Source organism: Manis javanica, chromosome 1, assembly GCF_040802235.1.
Source record: "Manis javanica isolate MJ-LG chromosome 1, MJ_LKY, whole genome shotgun sequence".
Classification (NCBI taxonomy): Eukaryota; Metazoa; Chordata; class Mammalia; order Pholidota; family Manidae; genus Manis; species Manis javanica.
The window spans coordinates 190,347,179-190,370,828 of NC_133156.1; the positions used below are offsets into that span (position 1 = coordinate 190,347,179).

A 23,650-nucleotide genomic window follows, 5' to 3' on the forward strand; every position below is an offset into this window, starting at 1 on the left:
AAGATGACAAAAAAAAAAGAAAATTATAGACCAATATCCCTGATGAACATAGACATAAAAATTCTCAACAAAATATTAGCAAACTGAACTCAAAAATACATGAAAAGGATCATCCACCACAACCAGATTTATTCCTGGGATGCAAGGATGATTTACAATATTTGTAAATCAATATGATACACCACATTAACAAAAGGATGGATAAAAACCATATGATCATCTCAACAGATGATGGAAAAGCATTTGAAAATATTCAACACCCATTCCCAATAAAAACTCTCAAAAAATGGATATAAAGGTAACATACCTCAACATAACAAAGGCCATATAAGATAAACCCACAGCCAACATCATACTTAACAGCAAAAAGCTGAAAGCTTTTCTCTAAGATCTGTAATAAGACAAGAGTATCTACTCACCACTTTTATTCAATGTAGTAACTGGAGGTCCTAGCCACAGCAGTCAGACAAGGTAAAGAAATAAAAAGCACCCAAATTGGTAAGAAAGAAGGAAAACTGTGACTATTTGCAGAAGCCATTATACTATATACAGAAAATCCTAAAGATGCAACCAAGAAACTCCTAGAACTAATAACTAGATTCAGTAAAGTTACAGGATACAAAACTAATATACAGAAATCTGTTGCATTTCTATATACTAACAACTCCCTTGGAGGGACTGCTATAGATGGAAGTGTTCCTAAGGTTTAATAGCTGTCACCAGAGGTACTAAAACCACAGCAAAGAAAGTAGAATAGCTAATTAGTAGGCAAATGCAAAATTAAGTTAACTATCCCCAAAGTCAATCAAGGGATAGACAAAGAGAACAGAATATGATACCTAATATATAAAGAATGGAGGAGGAAGAAAAAGGAGGAGAAAAAGAAAAGCACCTTTAGATTGTATTTGTAATAGCATATTAAGTGCATTAAGTTAGACTGTTAGATAGTAAGGAACTTAACCTTGAACCTTTGGCACCACTAATCTAAAGACTGCAATGACAATAAGTACATACCCATTGATAATCACCCTAAATGTAAATGGACTGAATGCACCAATCAAGACACAGACAGTCACTGAATAGACATAAAACAAGACCCATCTATATGTGGCCTACAAGAGACTCACTTTAAACCCAAAGACATAAACAGACTAAAAGTGAAGGGATGGAAAAAGATATTTCATGCAACTAATAGAGAAAAAAAAACCAGGAGTTGTAGTATTTGTATCAGATAAAATAGACTTCAAAACAAAGAATATCATAAGAGACAAAGAAGGACATTACATAATGATAAAGGGGTCAATCCAACAAGAAGATATAACCATTATGAATATCCATGCGCCCAACACAGGAGCACCTACATATGTGAAAGAAATACTAACTGAATTAAAAGGGGAAATAGAATGCAATGCATTCATTCTAGGAGACTTCAACATTCCACTCCCTCTGAAGGACAGATCAATGAGACAGAAAATAAGAAAGGACACAGAGGCACTGAACAACACATTAGAACAGATGGACTTAACAGACATCTACAGAACTCTACACCCAAAAGCAGCAGGATACACATTCTTCTCAAGTGCACATGGAACATTTTCAAGAATAAATCATATACTAGGCCACAAAAAGAGCCTCAGTAAATTCAAAAAGATTGAAATTCTACCAACCAGTTTCTCAGACCACAAAAGTATGAAACTAGAAATAAATTACGCAAAGAAAATGAAAAAGCCCACAAACACATTGGAGGCTACACAACATGTGCCTAAATAACCAATGGATCAATCACCAAATAAAAACAGACATCAAGCAATAAATGGAGACAAATGACATCAATAATTCAACAGAGCAAAATCTGTGGGATGCAGCCAAGGCTGTGCTAAGAGGAAAGTATATTGCAATACAGGCCTACCTCAGGAAAGAAGAACAATCCCATATAAGCAGTCTAAACTCACACTTAATGAAACTAGAAAAAAGGAGAACAAATGAGGCCCAAAGTTGTAGAAGGAGAGACATAATAAAGATTACAGCAGAAATAAATAAAATCAAGAAGAATAAAATAATAGAAAGAATCAATGAAAGCCAGAGCTGGTTCTTCAAGAAAATAAACAAAATAGATAAATCCCTAGCCAGACTTATCAAGAAAAAAAGGAAGTCTACACACATAAACAGAATCAGAAATGAGAAAGGAAATATCACTACGGACACCACAGAAATACAAAGAATTATTAGAGAACACTATGAAAAATTATATGCTAACAAACTGGATAACCTAGAAGAAATGGACAACTTTCTAGAAAAATACAACCTTCCAAGGCTGACCAAGGAAGAAACAGAAATTCTGAACAGACCAATTACCAGCAAAGAAATTGAATTGGTAATCAAAAAACTACCTAACAACAAAACTCCTATAACAGATGACTTCATTGCTGAATTTTATCAAACATTTAATGAAGACCTAATCCCCATCCTCCTTAAAGTTTTCCAAAGAGTAGAAGAGGGAATACTTCCAAACTCGTCCTGAGGCCAGCATTACTCTAATGCCAAAACCAGGCAAAGACACCACAAAAAAAGAAAATTACAGACCAATATCCCTGATGAATGTAGATGTAAAAAGACTCAACAAAATATTAGCAAACCAAATTAAAAAATACATCAAAAAGATCATTCATCATGATCAAGTAGGATTTATTCCAGGATGCAAGGATGGTACAACATTCAAAAATCCATCAGCACCATCCACCACATCAACAGAAAGAAGGACAAAAACCACACGATCATCTCCTAGATGCTGAAAAAGCATTTGACAAAATTCAACACCATTTATGATAAAAACTCTCAACAAAGTAGGTATACAGGGCAAGTACCTCAACATAACAAAGGCCATATATGACAAACCCACAGCCAACATTATACTTAACAGTGAGAAGCTGAAAGCTTTTCCTTTAAGATCAGGAACAAGACAACAATGCCTACTTTCCCCACTTCTATTCAACATAGTACTGGAGGTCCTAGCCATGCCAAACAGACAACACAAAGAAATAAAAGGCATCCAGACTGGCAAGGAAGAAGTTTAAACTGTCCCTGTTTCCAGATGACATGATGTTGTACATAAAAAAACCCTAAAGAATCCACTCCAAAACTACTAGATCTAATATCTGAATTCAGCAAAGTTGTAGGATACAAATTAATACACAGAAATCTGTGGCATTCCTATACACTAACAATGAACTAGCAGAGAGAGAAATCAGGAAAACAAATCCATTCACAATTGCATCAAAAAGAATAAAATACATAGGAATCAACCTAACCAAGGAAGTGAAAGACCTATATACCCTGAAAACTACAAGACACACATGAGAGAAATTAAAGAAGATACCAATAAATGGAAACACATCCCGTGCTCATGGATAGGAAGAATTAATATTGTCAAAATGGCCATCCTGCCTAAAGCAATCTATAGATTTAATGCAATTCCTATCAAAATACCAATAGCATTCTTCAACAAAGTAGAGAAAATCATTCTAAAATTCATATGGAACCACAAAAGACTCAAATAGCCAAGGCAATTCTGAGAAGGAAGAATAAAGCTGGGGGGATTATGCTCCCCAACTTCAATCTCTACTACAAAGCCACAGTAATCAAGACAATTTGGTACTGGCACAAGAACAGACCCATAGACCAATGGAACAAGAGAGCCCTGATATAAAGCCAACCATATATGGTGAATATGATCCTATGATAAAGGAGCCATGGATATACAATGGGGAAATGACAGCCTCTTCAAAAACTGGTGTTGGCAAAACTGGACAGCTACATGCAAGAGAATGAAACTGGATTATTGTTTAACCTCATACACAAAAGTAAACTCGAAATGGATCAAAGACCTGAATGCAAGTCATGAAACCATAAAACTCTTAAAAGACAACATAAGCAAACATCTCCTGAATATAAGCATGAGCAACTTCTTCCTGAATGCATCTCCTCGAGCAAGAAAAACAAAAGCAAAAATGAACTCATGGGACTATATCAAACTAAAAAGTTTCTGTACAGCAAAGGACACTATCAACAGAACAAAAAGGCATCCTACAGTATAGGAGAATATATTTGTAAATGACATATCCAATAAGGGGTTAACATCCAAAATATATAAAGAACTCACATGCCTCAACACCCAAAAAGTAAATAACCCGATTAACAAATGGGCAGAGGATATGAAGAGACAGTTCTCCAAAGAAGAAATCCAGATGGCCAACAGACACATGAAAAGATGCTCCACATCACTAATCATCAGGGAAATGCAAATAAAAACCACAATGATGTATCACCTCCCACCAGTAAGGATGGCCAGCATCAAAAAGATTAAGAAGAACAAATGCTGGCAAGGATGCAGAGAAAGGGGAACCCTCCTACACTGCTGATGGGAATGTAGCTAGTTCAACCATTGTGGAAAGCAATATGGAGGTTCCTCAAAAAACTAAAAATAGAAATACCATTTGACCCCGGAATCCCACTCCTTGGAATTTACCCAAAGAATACAACTTCTCAGATTCAAAAAGACATATGCACCCCTATGTTCACAGCACTTTTTACAATTGCCAAGATATGGAAGCAAACCTAAGTGTCCATCAGTAGATGAATGGATAAAGAAGATGGGGTACATATAAACAATGGAATACTATTCGGCCATAAGAAAGAAACAGATCCTATCATTTGCAACGACACGGATGGAGCTGGAGGACATTATGCTCAGTGAAATAAGCCAGGTGGAGAAAGACAAGTGCCAAATGATTTCCCTCATTTGTGGAGTATAACAATGAAGCAAAACTGAAGGAACAAAATAACAGCAGACTCAGAGACTCCAAGAATGAACTAGTGGTTATCAAAGGGGAAGGGTGTGGGAGGGTGGGTGGGAAGGGAGGGAGAAGGGGATTGAGGGGTATTATGTTTAGTACACATGGTGTGGGGAATCACAGGGAGAACAGTGTAGCACAGAGAAGGCACATAGTGGATCTGTGGCATCTTGCTGCACTGATGGACAGTGACTACATTGGGGTATGGGTGGGGACTTAATAATATGGGTAAATGTAGACACCACATTGTTTTTTCATGTGAAACCTTCATAAGAGTGTATCAATTATAATCTTAATAAAAAAAATTTTTTTAAATAAAAGAAAATGTGCTCAACAAATGTATTCCTGATATTTAATTTTCATCTGAAGCAACATATAAGATATCCACCATCAGAAAATAGTTAATTATGGCACATTATTTAATAGGCTGTTAATAACAATGACATTTACAGAGGAATTCAAATTCAAAATTGTATAAACAAAGCATCATAACTAGGTAAAATAAATGAATAAAAATTATGTTTGTAAAAGAGACTGGAAGAAAGCACACCAGAAACATGAGTAATAGTTATCTCTGGGTGATGGGATTATGGGATTTGGGGATATGAATGTTTCTCCTTATATTTCTGTATTTTATCATTTTTACTATAAATGAGTTTGCTTTTATAATGGGGAAAACTATATTTTTAAGAAACCAAAGTGGAGGAAGCATTATTTAATATATCACAAATTTTAATGGTTTTAATTTAGAGATAATTATCATAAAACATTTTTGAACATACTAAAAGCCATTAAAATTATTTCCAGATATATGTACTCATTACTGAACTTCCTATAAAACATTCTGGTGCTATCAAAACTATCAGCATGAATTCTGGCTCTTATTAGAAACAAGGCTCTACTTGTAAACTCAATGAATTTATCATCTAGTGGAAACCAAAATTAAGTTACAGGAGCAAGGAAAAAGAAAAACCAAAGAGTTAAATATTTAAATACTAGCAAAGTGGATGAGTATGGACTCTACAATCAGATAGACCTACGTTGAATTCTGATTCCAATAATTGTGCAACCTTGGCCAAGTCTCCCCCTCTCCAAGCACAGTTGCTCTTGTCTGTTATTGGGAGATAATAATAATATTGACTTTCCAGAATTACTCTGAGCATTAAATGAAATATTCCAACAAAGCACTTGGCTACCTGGCAAAGTGTTTGGCATGTATTGGTATGTAATAGCGCTTTTTTTAAAACTATGCTTGGTTTTACCATTGACTATCAGTGTTACAGGTGGCTAGAAAAAGGAAAAGATCAATAACAGCAAGAATTTAAGGAAGGCTTTACAAAGGAGATAAGAATTCAGCTAATCTTTGAAGGAGGAGTAAAACTGAGTAAGATTGGACAGAGATGCAGGGCAAATTGGGAAAAAAAGGGCATGTTTATAAGTGATGTGAACCATCCAACTAAAGCAGAAGAGGCATAAAAACACTTCTTATAGAAGGAAGTAAGGTAAGTTTTTTTTAAGAAAAAGTCAGTAGTATTTGTGTTATTCATCAACACCGATTTTTCTTCAAGGGAAAATTTTAAAGTACAAGCTAAATTACAGTATCTCAAACAATACTATATAAAAAGCACTTTAACAAAATAGTCTTTGATGCTGTAATATTTAACAAGTAAAGTCTCGGAAATGGAAAAAAATTCCAAAACAATCTATAGATATTCAATAACGAAGTATTTCCCTCTGCATTGGGAGAGGGAAGGAGACAAAAATGAAAAATAAAATCTAAAAATATTTTCTACACACTTGGAAATCATAAGTATGAAAAAATAAAAGTGTTATTTGAGATGTACAAGTAAAATTTCCATAAATGTTTATGCACATAACTACAATTCTAACTGTTCTTGCTTGTTATACATATATTGAAAAACAACTCAGTAAACTTGAAATAAGAAAAAGTATTTTTAAAATAATTCTAAATTAATAAAATAGCAGATTTCCTGGTTTACAGAAATGAATAGTTTCCTGCCAACTATTCAGACCCATTTTTATATATCCAATCTGAATTAGTAGAATTAATATATTATTATGGTGGATTTTTTAAATTATCTTGTTCCAAATGAACTACACAGAATTTTCTCTTACAGCAATCTAATGTCTTGTAATGCTCTACTTGAAGTACTAGACATATTATCATTAAAAACAAACTATTAAGACCAATACTATGATCTTGACATTTATCAAATATTTCTAAGTAAAATTAAAACAAAACAATTCACTGAAGAACTCAGAAAACTTCAACAAACTCATTATATACATACTGGCTAAGAAACCGGGCTCTGGAGTTAGGCTGCTTAATGGGTCTGAGGGTTATTGGTTTATATCTCAGTTCTAAACCCATTAATAAGCTGCATATGTTGAGAAAGTTATTTAATCTTTCTATGCCTAAATTTCTTCCTCTGTAAAATGGGAACAGTAGTAGTACTTTCCCTTATGAGGTCACTGGAAGGATTAAATGACAATAATGTATATAAAATATACATCAAAGTATCTAATGTAGCACAGAGTAAAGTGCTTGATACATATAAATCATCACTAACATAATCATCATTATTAAATGTTTCTATAATACATAATGTTTAGACATTTAAGAAGTTTCTAGGGAAATCCCAAGACAAGGGAGATCTGAAAAAGGTACACAGAGGAAACTGAAGCCTCTGACACTTATAGCTACAGCAATATAGTAAATACAACCTACCCCTATCCAAATAAAAACCTCATACTAAAGGCCTATTTACCTTAGTTCCATTCATTCAGAAAATCACATCCAGCTTTAAATAAAAAATTACAAAACATACTAAAACACTGCTTGAAGTGACAGGGCAAGCAACAAGAACCAGGCTCAGATACACCAGAAATACTGTAATTATTATAGTGGAAATTAAAAACAACTATGATGAATATGCTAAGATCTCTAATGGAAAAAGTGGACAACATGCAAGAAAATATGGGTAATACAAGCAGAGACATGGAAACTTTAAAAAAGAATCAAAAGGAAATGACAGAACTAAAAAATATTATAACAGAAATTCATTTAACAGGCTTATTAATAGACTAGACAAAACCAAGGAAAGAATCAGTGACCTTGAAGAAATATCAGTAGAAATTTCCAATACTAAAATGAAAATAGAAAAAAACAAATGAGAAAGAACAGAAAATTGTCCCAATAACTGTGGGACAATTAGAAAAGGAGCCACATACACACAATAGGAATGCAAGGAAGAAAAGAAGAAAGGAACAGAAATATTTTAAGCAATAATGACTGAGAATTTCCTAAAATTGATAGACATCAAAACTCAGATTTCAAAAGCTCAGAAAACATCAAGTAGGATACACCTAGGCATATCATATTCACACTACAGAAAATCAAGACAAAGAAAAAAATCTTAAAGGAAGCCAGAGAAAAAAACACCTTTCTATGGATGAGCAAGGATAAGAATTACATTAGACTTCTTTTCAGAAACCATACAAGCAAGAAGAGAGTACAGTGAAATACTTAAAGTATTGGGAGATAAAAGCACCAACACAGAATCTTGATTCCAGTGAAATTATCATTCAAAAATGAAGGAGAAATAAAGACTTTCTCAGACAAAAAAAAAGTTGAGGGAATCTCTCATCAGAAGATTTCCCTTTCAAGAAATGTTTTTTTGTTTTTTTTTAATTTTCAGAAAGGAAAATTACATAGGCCAAAAACTCCCAGATCTATATTTAAAAAAGGAAGTACATTAAAGAAGGAATAAATGAAGGCAAAGCAAAATTTTTTTTTCCTATTCTTAATTGATCTTATGAGTAACAGCTTGTTCAAAATAATAGCAATGATGTATTTGATGATTAGAGCTTAAAGATAAATGAAATGAATGAAGGCAATGTTATAAAGGACAGGAGGGAAGAACTGAGAATACTGTTATAAGGTACTTGTACTATCCGTGAAATAATATAGCATTACTTGAAGAAGACTTGGATTAGCTGTAAATATAAGTTGCAACCTCCAGAGCAACAAAATTTTATAAGAAATAAAATTGATATGCTAGGAGAGGACAAAGATGGAATCATATACCATTGGGGGAAGAAGGTGGGCAGGCAGGAGGTGAAACAGTAAAAGGGATAAAGAGGTATAAACTTCAAATTATAAAATAATTTAGCCACAGGGATAGATGTATAACATAGGAAAAATAATTCATAGTATTGTAGTATCTTCGTATGGTGATAGATGGTAACTACATTTACGGTGAGCATTTAATACAAATTGTTACTCTAAAACCAATACAATATTGAATATAAATAATCAATTTAAAATCAATTAAGTAATTAAAAAAATAAATAATGTCGCAACAACATATCTCCTGTCAGAACCTTAGCACCAAAGTTGGTAAAGATAGCAAAAGGTTATTTTATAAATATCTGTAAATACACACATACACACACATAACTGATAAATAAATAAGAAAGGTCAAGTATGCACTAAAAAAGTTCCAAGTAATAAATGTAGGAGGAAAAAAGGAAATAGAAAAATCATCATTAGATCACAGTGATAACTGCTGCAGGCAAAATTTACTAATGAATTTTAAATTAGTATTTGAAACTTTAAAGAGAAACAGTGTATTTCATAACTTCAAAGCTTATCCCCTCCAAATGAATTAATTCTGTGGTGGTTTAAACATATGTCCACAAATTCTTTCTCCTTTCAGAAAATGGAACCTAATTCCCCTCCCTATGATTGTATACTGGATTTAGTGACTTGTTGCTAACAAGTAGAATATGGAGAGGGAAAAATAGTAATTTATAGTAACTTACTGGCCAACTCCAACTTCACCAAGTAATGAAGGTGAACATTACCAGTAGTAAGTCATTTGATATTGTGTGCCCTCTGATATGATGTGAGGAGGGCACTTCATCTCTGTAGTACCTTCCTCAAAATCCATAACCCTAGTGTAGTGATTAGAAAAATGTCAAAACCAATTTGAGGAACATTCTACAAAATACCTAATCAGCACTCTTCAATACTATCAAGGACATGAAAAACAAGGAAAGACTGATAAACTGTCATAGACTGAAGGAGACTAAGGGAATGTGACAACTAAATGCAATCCTGGATTGTATCCTTGGAACAGAAAAGGGATACTATTGGAAAAACTGGTGAAATCCAAGTAAGTCTATAGTTTGGCTTAACAGTATTATAACTAATGTTAACCTCTTAGTTTTAATAAATGGCCATGGTAAATTTATTTACCTTAATTTATCCAAAGGAAGCTGGGTAAAGAGTATACAGGAACTTTTTGAACTCTTCTGTAAACCTAAAATAATTTCAATTACATGTTTAAAAATATATAAACTAACCAATTTTTAAAAGATTATTTTGTAAATTAGAGTACTCTTCAAATTAAAGCTGAACCATTAAATTCAATTTCTAAACTCACTTATTGCATGAATAAGATCAGTTTCAATTAAGTTACTTTAAGATAGAGTATCACTATATGCTCTTTGCATTAATGATTTTTTGAGGGGAACAGAGAAGATAATATATCAGGAAAATTATTTGCCTGTGGTAAACAAGATTTTGGAAGAAGACTAGTAAAACAGAGTAAGGATGATTTAAAAGATTAAAACTACCATACTAAGGATATTCGATAAACAAAAGGGAAATCTGGAAGGTTCATTTCAGAAAGATAACCATGTCAGTAATATAGACAAAGGACCAGGAGGAGCTACAGAAGTGTTAAGGGCTACCACAAAAGCCTACACTAGAGGTTCCCAAGCTTTCTGAATTTTCCAGGCTATTCATATGCCACTTATTTTTTCACAGGCCAAAAGAAATACCCAACCATTCTGTTTATTAAATAGTCAGGTCCAAACAACTCAAGGATTATGTCCTAACAACTCAGCACCTGTACTGGGTACTGCACAACTCAAAGCTTAAAATCAGATTTGACACTTCCTCTTTTCCTGTTCCATATAGATTTTCATATGGGACTGGCTTTCTGTCATAGCAGCTACCAAAAACTCAGCTTTGTAAGAACATGAATCTAATTTTGAAAATGAACTACCTCAAACTAGTAGTTTGTGTGGTTTCCAACAAACGTTGCTCTGTTTCCCTCAAAATTTCTGAGCAGCTTTGGCATACTTATAAATTCTCTACAGTGCCTCTGGGCTCCCTGGTGCACATTCTGGGAACCATGGGCCTTGGCAAAACATGAGAAAGGATGACATCAAGGCAGTGACACTAGAAAAATTGGAGTGAGAATTCCACTTCACAGAAAAAAATTAGCAAATCCAAGGACGTTGCCTAGAAGTGTAACAGTTTAAGTACTTGACAAGTTTCAAAATACTTTAAAAGTGTTCACATTTAATACACACACATACACCCACATTACAAAATAGCTGAACCAAAGGAAGAAAATTCAATTCAAATTTTCAACTCAATAAACATTTCTAAGTGCCAAGAGGAACTATCTTCCAGCATCTGCCAACTTTACTTCAGACAGATGTTCGAGAATCAAACATGGTAGTTCTAAAACGTGGCTTGATGATCTCAAGCACCTGGGGAACTCCTAAAATGACAGATTTGCCAGCACCATTCCAAGCCTACAGAATCAGAACTTTCTAATGGGTATGGAAATCTCCATGTTTCCAAAGTGCTCCATGATTCCAAAATCAGCCAGTTTGAGAGGAAATGGCTAAACAGCACTGTCCAGTAAAACTTCTTGTGATGATGGAAATATTCCATATTTGCACTAGCCAATATGGTAGCTCCCTAGCCACATACAGTTAGTGGGCAGTTGAAATGTAGCCAATGTGACTAAGGAAGTGAATTTTTAATTCTATTTAACTTACTTTAAATTTAGATGCAAATAATGACATGTCGTGTGTTGCTATTTGATGATTTAGGTTAAATGTCCATTCCTCTAAATTTTCCAAGTTGTACCCGTGGTTTAAATTATAAATTAGATGATCAGAAAACTAGGTTCCTCGCCATACTCAGCCATATTCTCTCATAAAGGACCTTTATAAAGGGTTGGCATAAACATCCAATTTAACAATCTGAGTCTTTAATTGCTGGAGATTTTATTTAGTGCTACACATTTTTTTTCTTAATAAAAATCCTCTTTGAATTAAGTTCTAAGAAAAGTCTCTATAAACAAACTTCAATATTTTCTTCAGCCAAAAGGAATATTACGTGAGCCAACATGCTTCCGTTTTTGCCTCAGCTGCCAATAAACTCAGAACCAAGTCCAGTGTCCAATAGTAAGTAACTCCTCTTAAGTGTCTAGTAACATGTACTCTCTACTCCTCTAAGACTATCTCTGTTCTATTTATATCCCTAAATTAGTAAACATAGTGTTATTTTAAATTCTTAAGCTGATAGACTCTTCTGGACAGATGTAGAGTATGAACTTTTAAAGTGATAACTTCTTTGCATTAAAATCCGATTTTCTTTTCTTTTGTTTTGCTACTGAGGTATTAAAGTCAACATTTTAAAAGTTCTTATTTAAAAAAGTATTTTAAAAATAACAGCACTGGGATTAGTAACACCATGAAATTTTTAATAGATCAAACTTAAAGAAAATCTTTAGGTGCCTATTAGAAAAACTGCCTAAAAAATCTCACTATAATGTTGATAAATAAGACAAACATATTGAAATCCTACAGTAATTTTACTGCTGCATTTCACAAACTCAGTTCCACTGCCTTTAAAAATATGTAAAAATCTTGATACAGTATATGAACATCTCTATTAAGCATTCAGTACAAAATGCTTGTGCAGTTTTTCCTTCAGCACACTGGACTATTTTTATACCATGCAGTGAACTACATAAGTGGCTCTTCTGTTGAAATTTTTCACAAAATTAGAACACATTTGATGAACCAATAGTACATTTCTAGAAATAGCTAATTTTAGGTTCCCTCAGCATCTAATCACAAAACTAAACTAAATCATAAAGAGCAGAACTTCTACACATAATCCCTTAAAATGACATTTTAAAAATCAACCTTTAAAATACATAAGCCAATATCTGATACAAAAAATAAGATAAAGGAATTACATACTACTAAAAGATAATTTATTTCATGGGTTTCATTTAAAAAATCATAACAGGAAAAAAATTGTTTAAAAACTGGCAAGAAATATATCCTAAATATAAACTTTTGGACACATACACATAGAAATACAAATGATAGCAAATTAATCCTACTTTGGAAGAACTAAGTCAGTTTCCTCAATCTTATTATTCAAAGTGATTATTAAAAAGGAAATAAAGTTTTAAAACCATATGAACTGATTTTGCACAAGAAGTAAAAATATATAGTTACTTTCCCCTACAAGCAAAGTATTGTCAAAACTTAGTTCATTTAAGCACAGGGCTTCTGCTAGCACAACTCCCTAGGGTCACTCTAACCTCTGTGCTAGTTTATCTTTCTCAAACACCCTGAAGTGTTCAGCTTACATTTTCACGCTTCTTCTTGTTTATTCCACCTTTTTCTCTAGGTAGTTCTTTCCACCACTTATTGCTTAAATAACCAGATAAAGATAATAGTAACAATGGGTAACATTTTCTGAGCACAGGCACTGTCCTAACCACTTTACAGGTATTGCTTCATTTAATCATCAAAAGAACTCTATGTTGAAAGCACTGTTACTATCACCACCATTTTATAGGTGAGGTACAGTTACACAGCCAGAAAACATATATTTTTGTAAAGACACAGACCTGAATGTTCTTAAAGCTTTTCCAAAGTTTCTTTCTATAGGGTTGGAAAGCAGGTATAACGGGTTCCCTCTAGTAATGCAGTTAAACTACAATAAGATTAAACTAATAGTATGGAGGATGGGCACAGAGGAAACAGAAAGGTAAGACTCTAGATTCCACAAACATCAGCTTCAAGCAAGTTCAGTAATTTACAGCAAAGGTCAGTAAACTTTTTTTTTAAAGGGCCACATAGTAAATATTTTAAACTCTGCAGCCATCCAGTCTATGTAGCAACTACTCAACTCTGCTGGGGTTCCTATGGCCTGAATCCTCACTGAACTTAAACCACTTGATGATGTAACTGGCCTGTTGCTAGGCTACTGCTTCCACACCATAGGCAATAAGCTATTATTGCACTATATAGAGAGCTCAGCCCAGAGGGCAGAGATGCTAGTGCTCAACCTACCACCGAGAGAACAAGTCAGGTAATAAACCCTTTCACCCCAAAAACATTTACGGTTATTTTCTTTGGTCACATTGAATCCATAGTGAACTTGCCTGGGGCTGACCCATTGGCAAGACAGACAGCAACCATGGACAATATGTAAATAGATGCAATGGCCATATTCCAATTAAGTTTTATTTATAGAAGAGGCATCTTGGATCAGGCCAAAATTGCCAAGGATTTAGAAGCACACTGAGTCTGGTGTGCAGACAATCATGATAAGAACTGCAATATCCAGTTATGGCATAAGGGCACTCCTCTATTTTCCTTTAATAACCCACCACAACTAAATTTTGTACAGCTGAACTTCAATAGAATAAATATTTAAAATCTGGATAAAATACTAAATGCACCAATTCCAGTTTTAAAAAATCAGTCCACAAAACACTAACATAAAATTACTGACAAAGTAACATTTTATTATCTACTAAAAGTATACCTACCTCTGACAATTCACCACATAGAAAAGATGACTGTGCTATTTTGTTTCAAGGAATAAGGTATTCAAGATTCACATAACTTGAAACAGAAAGTTTTGCATAGTAAAACTTTTCCTTCATTTGTTAAGATTTTATCACCTGAGTCCCTGTCTTAATCATTTCTCCTTCAATTATTCTTGGCAACTTCAAGAGCTACACAGATAACTTGTCTCATGCCTTAGCCTCTAAATTCCTTGACCACCCTTCTTTTCCAAAAATCTTTTCCTCCATTCCATCTCAACCATTAAATGCCATGGTCACACTCTAACAGCTAGAGTCTCTAAAGAGGAATGGGAGCGCCTGCAAGTACAAAACATGACCCATTCAAAAATAAGAAGAAATTCTACTTAAATCCATTTTCTTTAAAAAAAAAGAAAATTAAGGTATACTCATTTTAACATATTCAGCATATTAATTCAAAAAATACTGAGGATGTAGTGATCCAAAGGAGACCACAACATCCTCCAAATTCAAGCATCTCACTCTGACTCCTACCTCCGATTCTTCCAGTTCATCGACTCTGGCATCACAACACCAACAATCTGTCAAACTCTTTAAGATCTCAAATCACTATCCTCTTCACTTTTTCATTGATTATCCTGCCTTTCATGTACTTGTCTTCCCACTTTCCCCTTATACTCCATGGTTCATCACTATAACCAATTCTGTGCATTCACTTTTAATTTCCTTGCCCTTATTCCCCTCACTGACACGTTCCTGCCAAAACCCATTCCTGTTAAATGCAGGTCTGCCTATTTCATGCCTGCACCCAAACACAAAACACAGTTTAATTAAAATATGAAAACTTGCTCGTTGCATTCACTTTAAATTTAGGGCCACAGAGTTAAGAAGGTCCTCAGCACTACCCAACAATCCTTCTATATTTTCCTGATCACTTTATTCCCACTTTAATAGCTTAATACCTCCTTTCTCTCATCAGTCCTTCAACAACTGTCACCTTCCTCTTAGCTGATTTCTAATTTTATTTCCCTGACAAAACAGAAGCCAACAGAAGAAAACATCCACTTCCTCTCCCACCATATCTACCATCCCATCTGCTCTTCTACCCATATACTCTGCCTTCCCTCCTTATAACAATGAACTGTTCCTGCTTCTACTAAGTTCAAATTCTCCACTTACATACTGGATCCTGTTCCCTTTCTCACATTAAAGGATTTTTCTTCTGAAGTTACCTTCTTTCCCAGCACAGCATTTTTTTCTTTCTTTTTCATCAGCATTCAAATGTGTTGCAATATCTTTCATGCAAAAGATATACCTTGACCCCTTCTCCCTCTCCACCTATTACCTAGTTCTCTGGTTTGCAGCAAAATTCTCCAAGAAAAGTACCTACACTGACTATATCCATTTCCTTCTCTCTAATCCAATCTAATCATGCTTTCATCCCACTACTCCACAGAAACCAGATCACCAGTTCTTTCCACAGTGCCAAATCCAATGGTCATTTTGCTTAACCTCTCAACAGTACCCGACACTGTTAAACACTCCTTTACGGATATGTTTTTGTACTTGTTTCCTTGGAAAGCACATTCTCCTAATTTTCCTTCTACATCACCACTGCTTGTTTTCAGTCTCCTCTGCTCGCTCTTCCTCTTCTTCCCCAACTCTATACGTTGATGTGTCCCAAGGCTCAGTCCTTAGTCCTATTAATCTATATGCGCACCACTGGAAATTTCCCCATGGATATAAATTATATATATATATATATATACTAACATACTCCAGCCTCTTGTCATCACCACCTGCACCCCTAAACTCAAGAATCTTATAATTAACTGCTTGATTGAGATCTTCATTTGGATGTCCCAAACTTTAAGAAAAGCAAAGCTAATTCTTGACTTCTTCATGCCAAACTTTTTCCTCCCCAAGTGCTCTCCACCCCTATAATTAATATTATATTCATCTGGCTGCTCAGGCCAAAAACCTACAGTTATCATTGATCCATCTTCTCATTTTATATCATTTCTAATCTATTCTTAAATCCTGTCAACAATACATTCAAAAATATTACCTCCAGTTACACAGGTAAATACATCTGCCAAAACTTATTAAACTGTACACTTAAGATGGATGCATTTTATTGTATACAAAAGTATAAGACCTCAATAAAGTGCGGTGCTGGCTTGTACTGTGTTACCTACATACAACTGACCATTTCTCAGCACCTACACCACTACCTCTTTGCTCCTTGGATTACTGCAATAGCCTCCTAACTGGTATCCCTGCTTGCCTTTTTACTCACAATTCATATTCCAAGAAATAGCCAGAATAATCTTTTTAAAAATGTAAATCACACTGTCACTAACCTGCTCAAACCTCTCCAAGGGCTTCCTATCACACATAAAATCCAAAAGTCTCTGCCATGACCTCATGGCAGTTCATGACCTAACCCCTACCTCCTTCTCAAACCTCACCCCTTATCATTTTACTCCTTGTGCTACTGTGTTCCAGTCACACTAGCCTTCCAGATACTCATAGAACACAAGCTTATTGCCAATTATTTTTCTTGTTTTTAAAAATGTACTTCAAAAGTAGGTTTTTTACATCAAAGTTGATATACCTCTATCTCACTCCGTTAGATGGTCAACAGAGAAATGCTTCCTTAAAGTTACCCAAAGAACTGCATCTGAATGAGTACTTATCAATTGTAATTTAGTCTCCAACTCAAGTTAATACTTAAAAGTACACATAGCAATCTAAACTGGAAAACTAAACTGGGATCAGTTACAGAGAGCCTGGAACATCAGGTTAAGGAGTTTAGATTTTATCTAAAAGGCCAGTGTCATGAGCTTAGGCAGTGGGAAGGAAGAGCTACTTACCTTTTCAAATCCTGAGTTCACAAGGTTTGCAAAGGGGTATGGAAAAATGGAGAAAATAAGGAGTTACTTTCACAGAGGGTGTGTGTGTGTGTGTGTGTGTGTGTGTTTGCGCACACATACACCTTTTTGTACCTCTAGAATTCTGAGCCATGTGATTTTCTTATTTAAAAATAAGAAAAATGAATTCTTATATGACCAAAAATCAGAAACAAAAATATGCCTTTTGGGGAAACATTTATAGTACTTAAAATACTTTTTGAAAGCTATAACTAAGAATTAGGTAAGAGAAATATAAAAACAGATAAAATGTTCATTTTTTATAGATTCTACTGGCACACACAGAAAAATATAATACATGCTCATATATAATGGCTCACATCATATATTAGGGAGTTCCTACCAGAATTGAATTCCACAACCTAAATTATCATGACCACCACTTGGCAACTTTCAAGTAGTTCCTTAAACAGCTGAATAGCCATTGAGGGCTAATATAGTAAAGACCTCTCAGAAATTAAAAGGCTTACAGATGATAAAAGAACAGGCTAAGACATAAACTAAGAGAGAAAAGACAGCATTGGGTCTCACCACTTGCCAAGAGTTACACCAGTAAAGTGAGATTAATTATTAAATTACTTGGGACAACTGTAAGAGTAGGGGATATAAACCACTATCATCTCCAAATATGCCAGAGTCTCTACTTGGCAACCAAGGAATGTTGAAGAAGAGAACCTCACAGTATAGTTTCCTCTCTGATGAATAAAAATCATTCTGGTTTTTGTTCCTGACCCCTAGAACCACTATACCATGAAAGAATCAGGAAGTGGACTGTTTAAGGAAATACATGCCACATTGCCCAGGGTAAACGCAAAAATACTGTAATACAATAACAAAGAGAAGTTTGAGAAAGCCAAAACCCCAATCCCTCTAATCTATAGACTCTATCCTTTGATCAAAGGTCAAGTACTGTGAGTTTGCTCATGGCCTAGGTCTAAAAAAAGGCATCCTTAAATTCAACTTCATCTTGTTATGTGTCATGTAGGGGCTCACACCCTATGGCATGACAAGAGAAAATGGGAAACCTTTCTCTTCTTCTTAATCACAAAAATAATGCCTCTTCCCTTGGAAAATATATCCTGATTCCCATTACCATTCTCCATCAACACACTATGTTTTTGCTGAATCCTGTGAGATTCATCTTCATTCCCTTGAGCTTCAAATTCATGCAGATGTCAGTGTATCTTGTATACACTTTATCCTGGAGTTATGAATGGACACTTGGTAAGCCTGAAAAAATTATTTTTAAATACTGCTTCTTAAACTTAATACGCATGCTGTAGATCTTATTAAAATGCAGATTCTGATTCAGTAGGTCTAGGGTAGGGCCTGAGAGTCAGCAGTTCTAACAGGTTCCCAGGTGATGCAATTCTCCTGCTTCTCAGAAAACACTTTAAGCAGCAAGGTTCTAAAAGACAGTGACACTTACATACACAGGTTACCTCCAAGGCACAATCCCAATGGAATGCTATGTTATTTTTTTATAGATTATTCTTTCTTAATTTATAGCAGATCTATTTTTTTTATTCTCTCAATACTTGTAATTTATCTTCAAGGCTACTACTGATGACTCTTTCTTTTTATTCAGTTGGCATGTCTAAATTTCTTTTCTCTCTTTTACTCTTCCATACACCCAAAATAATACCCAAGATGTAAAAGCAGCTTATAGAAAATGTTCTTACTATGTGCCCAAGCGTATTTTTATTCTTACATCCTTTAGGTTCTAATTCAACACATACACATCCAAGAGTTTGAGACATCTTGCAAGGATCAAAATGGGGAGTGAAAAAAAAGAAAAGAAAACCGGTTTTAAGTTTGGAAATTGGCCCTACTCTGTATCTATCACAAAGACCCTCTGCAAAGTAAGGCAAAAAGAGTATTAACTAAAAGTCATTACAACAAATTTTTATATAATGAAAAGACTTTAAGGCTCTATTTAAGGATCCACTTATAAATAAAATTCCAGTACATCAAATAAATCTGTTATTCTTTGGGCAGTTACCTTGCTAACTTTAAACTCTATTTTAAATGAGAGTCAGAAAAAAACAAAATATTTATAACTGTATGTCTGAAAATTCTAGAACATCCAAATGCTTCTAGTTTTAAGGCCAGATCCTACCACAAAGATTTAATTTAATAGATATACCATGTCTGTACCTAAAAATAATCAAGCCAGTGACTTAACTGTAATCAAGTAAAATTTTCATTCTTGCTACCACTGTGAGATACATTAACAATAATTTATATATCTCTCAAGGAAAAAAAATTCCGGGAATGCTGCAAACTGTGGGAAAGAAAATGATTTTGTGACTAAAGAATTACCTGGTATGTTATATTTCCCTTAAGAAAGGGAGTCAAATTTAACCATTTTAAAGTTGATGATCCCAGTATACTGCCAAGTTAAGAAATAATTGCAATCAGGATCATTCACGTATTCCCTAGCATGGTTAGAAGTACACCCAGTTTTCCAAGCCAAAAATTTGGTGTCAACCTGGACCTTTCCCTCTCCTTCATCCCCTTCCTTTCCAGACCCTTGACTGAAATGACCACCAAGTCCTTTATATTTTGTGTCCTAAGTGTTCCTCCAGTCGGTTCTCTCCTTTCCCTCTGTACTGCCGTAGTCTAAGCCTTTTCCTTCACCTTATCTATTGCAACAGCTACTCTAAGAGCGCTGCCTCCAATCACCCTTTCCATTATGATCCTTACTCCATTCTGTCATCCAAGTGATTTTCTAAAATGCAAACCTAATGTCTCTTCTGCTCAGACCTTTTCACTATGTCCCCATTACCCACAGAATAAAGTCCAACCCATGTGTAACAGTACACAACTTTCCATGATTTGAATCCTGCTTGCCTCTCTCCAACATCATATCCTACTGCACTCCCTCCTTCCTTCATTGTAAGCCCTATCAAACTACACTGCTTGAATTTCCAAGACACCCCATACTATTTAATGACTCCATACTTTCACATAGCCTGTTGCTCCAGCCTAGAGTACCCTTCATTTCTTCTCCCTTTGCTTCCTGGCCAGCTACTATAAATGTTTCAAAACCCCACTCAGATCCCAGGGAACCATGCCAAGACCCTACTTCCTATCCGTAAAGAGTTCACTACTTTCTCCTCCAACAACTTTGTAAGTAACAGTGGCATTTATTGGCATTTTCTATGTGCCTGACACTGTTCTAAGCATTTTACATGTATTAACTAATTTAGTCTTCACAATAACCCTTCCTAGGAAGTAGCACCATTATTACCTTGTGGGTATGGATACTAAATCACAGAAAAGTAAATAACCTGTCCCCAAGGACACCCAATTGTTAAGTGATAGAGATTAAAATCCCTCAATCATATACATTTATATTATTGTACCTATCACAGTGAATTTTATTCTCCATGACTATCATTACCATGGACTGTGAGCTCCTTGAGGGTTGGAATTGCCATATTCAACTCTAAAGCCATAGTGCCTAGTATAAAGTAGGAAAAACAGTGCATGCATTTCATGAGTTGCACATAAAATATCACTCCTAACAAGTTCAATAGAAAAGCATTCAGAAACCAGTTTTTAAATAAATATTCAAATATGCTTAAAAAGTCTAAAGAAAAGCTGTTTTCTTCATCTAATAAAAAGAATGTTAAACAGAGAGGTTAATAGAGACATGAGATTACTATAGTCCTTGTGGACAATGAAATTGACTTTTTTTGCAGTAATATTGCTTAATCACTGCAATAAATCAAAACCCAAAGGGCTATTTGCTTAAAATTAACTTTTTCTCTCTAAAAAAAAATTCTTATTTATCATTCAGGGCAGTGAAAAGAAAGGCCTAAATTTACTATGTTCAAATGGAAAGAAGCAAATCATAGACCAGCACTAATAATTGCTTCCGTAAGTATGCCCAAGAAATGTATCTCATTAGCCAATTAAAGTAAAACACACTTGCCTAAGTATACAACAAAAGAATTTCTAAGTTTGTGTGGACTGGCATCTCCTTATTCAAATAATAAGAAATTCTCTATCTTAAGCAAATAAAAATGAAAATTCAAGAACAAAGTAAAATAGTTTATCACCATCCTACAATACAGATTTCTATATTACAACTCTATTAAAATACATACATATGTCACATTAAAACGTATGCATATGTTCATAACATTCAATAGCTATTCTTTATGTCTCCTTCAAATTACAAAAATCAAAGTTATTCTACCACTAATGACGAAAGACCTCAAGACCAAATCTACAGTGTGCTCTCCGTTACAGTCCTCTGAGTCGTACTGAAGTGCAGTAATAAAACCTATAGGGACAGTTACAGCCCCAACAGTGCACATCACAGTACTTGTTACACAGAGTAATCTGCACCCTGCCCAGCTTCTACACATCTGTGCACTACAGAAGGTAAATCTGCTGTCAGAAGAAGCAGAGTTTAGAACACTGAGTTCAGGCCACAGGACAGCAAACTCTACCCACAGGTATGTCTTACCATTTCTTAGTACACTCAACCATTAGCTCCTGATAGGAGGCCACAAACTGGAACTTGGATGCATGTTTTCCCACGCGCTGCAGTCTCTTCCAAACTGAAGCCATGATGAACAGTCACTGGAGCAGTTCTGGGTTAGCAACACAGCAGCTTCAACAAAGCACAGGGTCCAAAGCAAAGGCGCTTGTATGTTTGCACTTTAAAAAACAACTACAACTTGAAATGATGTTTGGGGTCCATAAGTCTTCTCCCTGTTTCACAGCGTAAATCCCATCTTAGATGAATGGCCCAGTCAAGAACAGTATGATGGACATGACAGGATGAGTGAGAGGAGGTTCCCTCATGGAGACATCACCATTCTGCCTCAGGGACTATATGATGTGTATTCTGAAGAACTGAAAAGCAACACAAAGAGAAACAAATATGAGAGAAGCATGAAAAGTGACTGACTACCCATGTTAGATAACACTGCAACAGACAACCCCAGTTCACCCATGTTTTTCAAACAATGAAACAAAACACCAGAAATCAAAAGCCAGTAACATCAAAGAGGTAAGACACCAGGGAAGAAATTATAATTCACACCGAAGACGTGGAGCAACACATCAGGTAATCATCATCAACAACAATCAGGAGACGCAAGTCGGGGCCCTACCTACCCCCGCTAGCATCACAGAAAGACGAGCAGAGCGGGAAAGTCTAGGGATGCTGTTTAATGTTCACCACCAGTCAGAGGGAGCGGTGTAATATTTTAAAATAAACTTTGTTTTTCAGCAGATAATTAATAGCCTCGAGTCCTAAAATATGTGCTTGGAACAAATTAAGGGGCAGGAGGAATGCTGTTGTTCAGTCGGAGGGGGAAATGGATGGGGAAGGAGGAGTGGAGGGAAATCTCAAGGCAGAGGGAGAGCAATGTCCCGGCTGCAGGCCACTTGGGCTCTCCCTCACCTTCGCTGCCAACCAGAGAGAAATGGAAACTCCTGCCTGCGGTTGAAGCAATGACCAGGGGGGCAAGTGCACAGAGCGGGGAGCGGTGTCTCCCTCCCCCATCCTCAGGGAATGGTCTGCCGGAGCCGCCTCTCCTCACGCCGAGAGCACAGACCCTAGTCCCACAGCGGAGCAAGGCGGTGGCTCGCCCGCGGTCCCTGTCACCCAGGCGATGCCAGACGACCCAAGCCGGTCCCCGAGCCCTGGCCCCGCCGCACTTCCACTCCCGCCCTCCTCACACCTCTAATCCCGCTGTCGGGCTGAGTCTGGCCCCGTTCCCTTCTCAGCGCCGCTCCTCCGTCGCCGCCGCAGCAGCAGCCGCCACCACCGCCACCGAGTCCTCCATCCCCGCTGGAGCCACATGGAACAGCCGAGCCAGCCGCGGCGCTCGCAGGAGACGGGGTCTGCGGCCCCTCAGGCGGACAGCGCGCCTCACGCCCGCCCCCTCCCGGACAGTCGCCCCGAGACCGTCCCCCACCCTACAAAACCCTGCTAGAACCGCAGCTTAGCGCCCAGCATCCCCTCCCCCGCCTTCCTTCTCAGCCACCATCATCATTACCTCCCCCGCCGCACCTCTCACACTAACCCTACCCACGGTGGCTCAACCTCAGTCCGCCCCGCCGCCATTGGCCGAGCCCAGCGCGTGCCCCGCCCACGTCGGCGGGCAGGCCTTTGAGCAGCGGGGACCTCTCATTGGCCTACCTGGCAGCCCATCACAGG

General features: G+C 36.1%; 1 protein-coding gene across 10 annotated transcripts in view; it reads right to left on the reverse strand.

Moving 5' to 3' along the window:
• The window catches only part of EHBP1 (EH domain binding protein 1), a 433,785-nt gene extending 410,361 nt beyond the window's left edge, over positions 1 to 23,424 (reverse strand). For 3 of the 10 annotated variants that reach the window (XM_073212648.1, XM_073212641.1, XM_073212643.1), the window contains exons 1-2: positions 23,172 to 23,419; positions 21,947 to 22,338 (exon numbers count right to left, since the gene is read on the reverse strand). In XM_073212648.1, the coding sequence (XP_073068749.1) occupies positions 21,947 to 22,050 (104 nt within the window). In that variant the 5' untranslated portion in view covers positions 22,051 to 22,338; positions 23,172 to 23,419. Of the gene's footprint in view, positions 1 to 21,946; positions 22,339 to 23,171 lie in introns of all 10 variants that reach the window. The other 7 variants (XM_073212613.1, XM_073212618.1, XM_073212603.1 and 4 more) reach the window with 6 other exon arrangements.
• Positions 23,425 to 23,650: the final 226 nt, after the last annotated feature.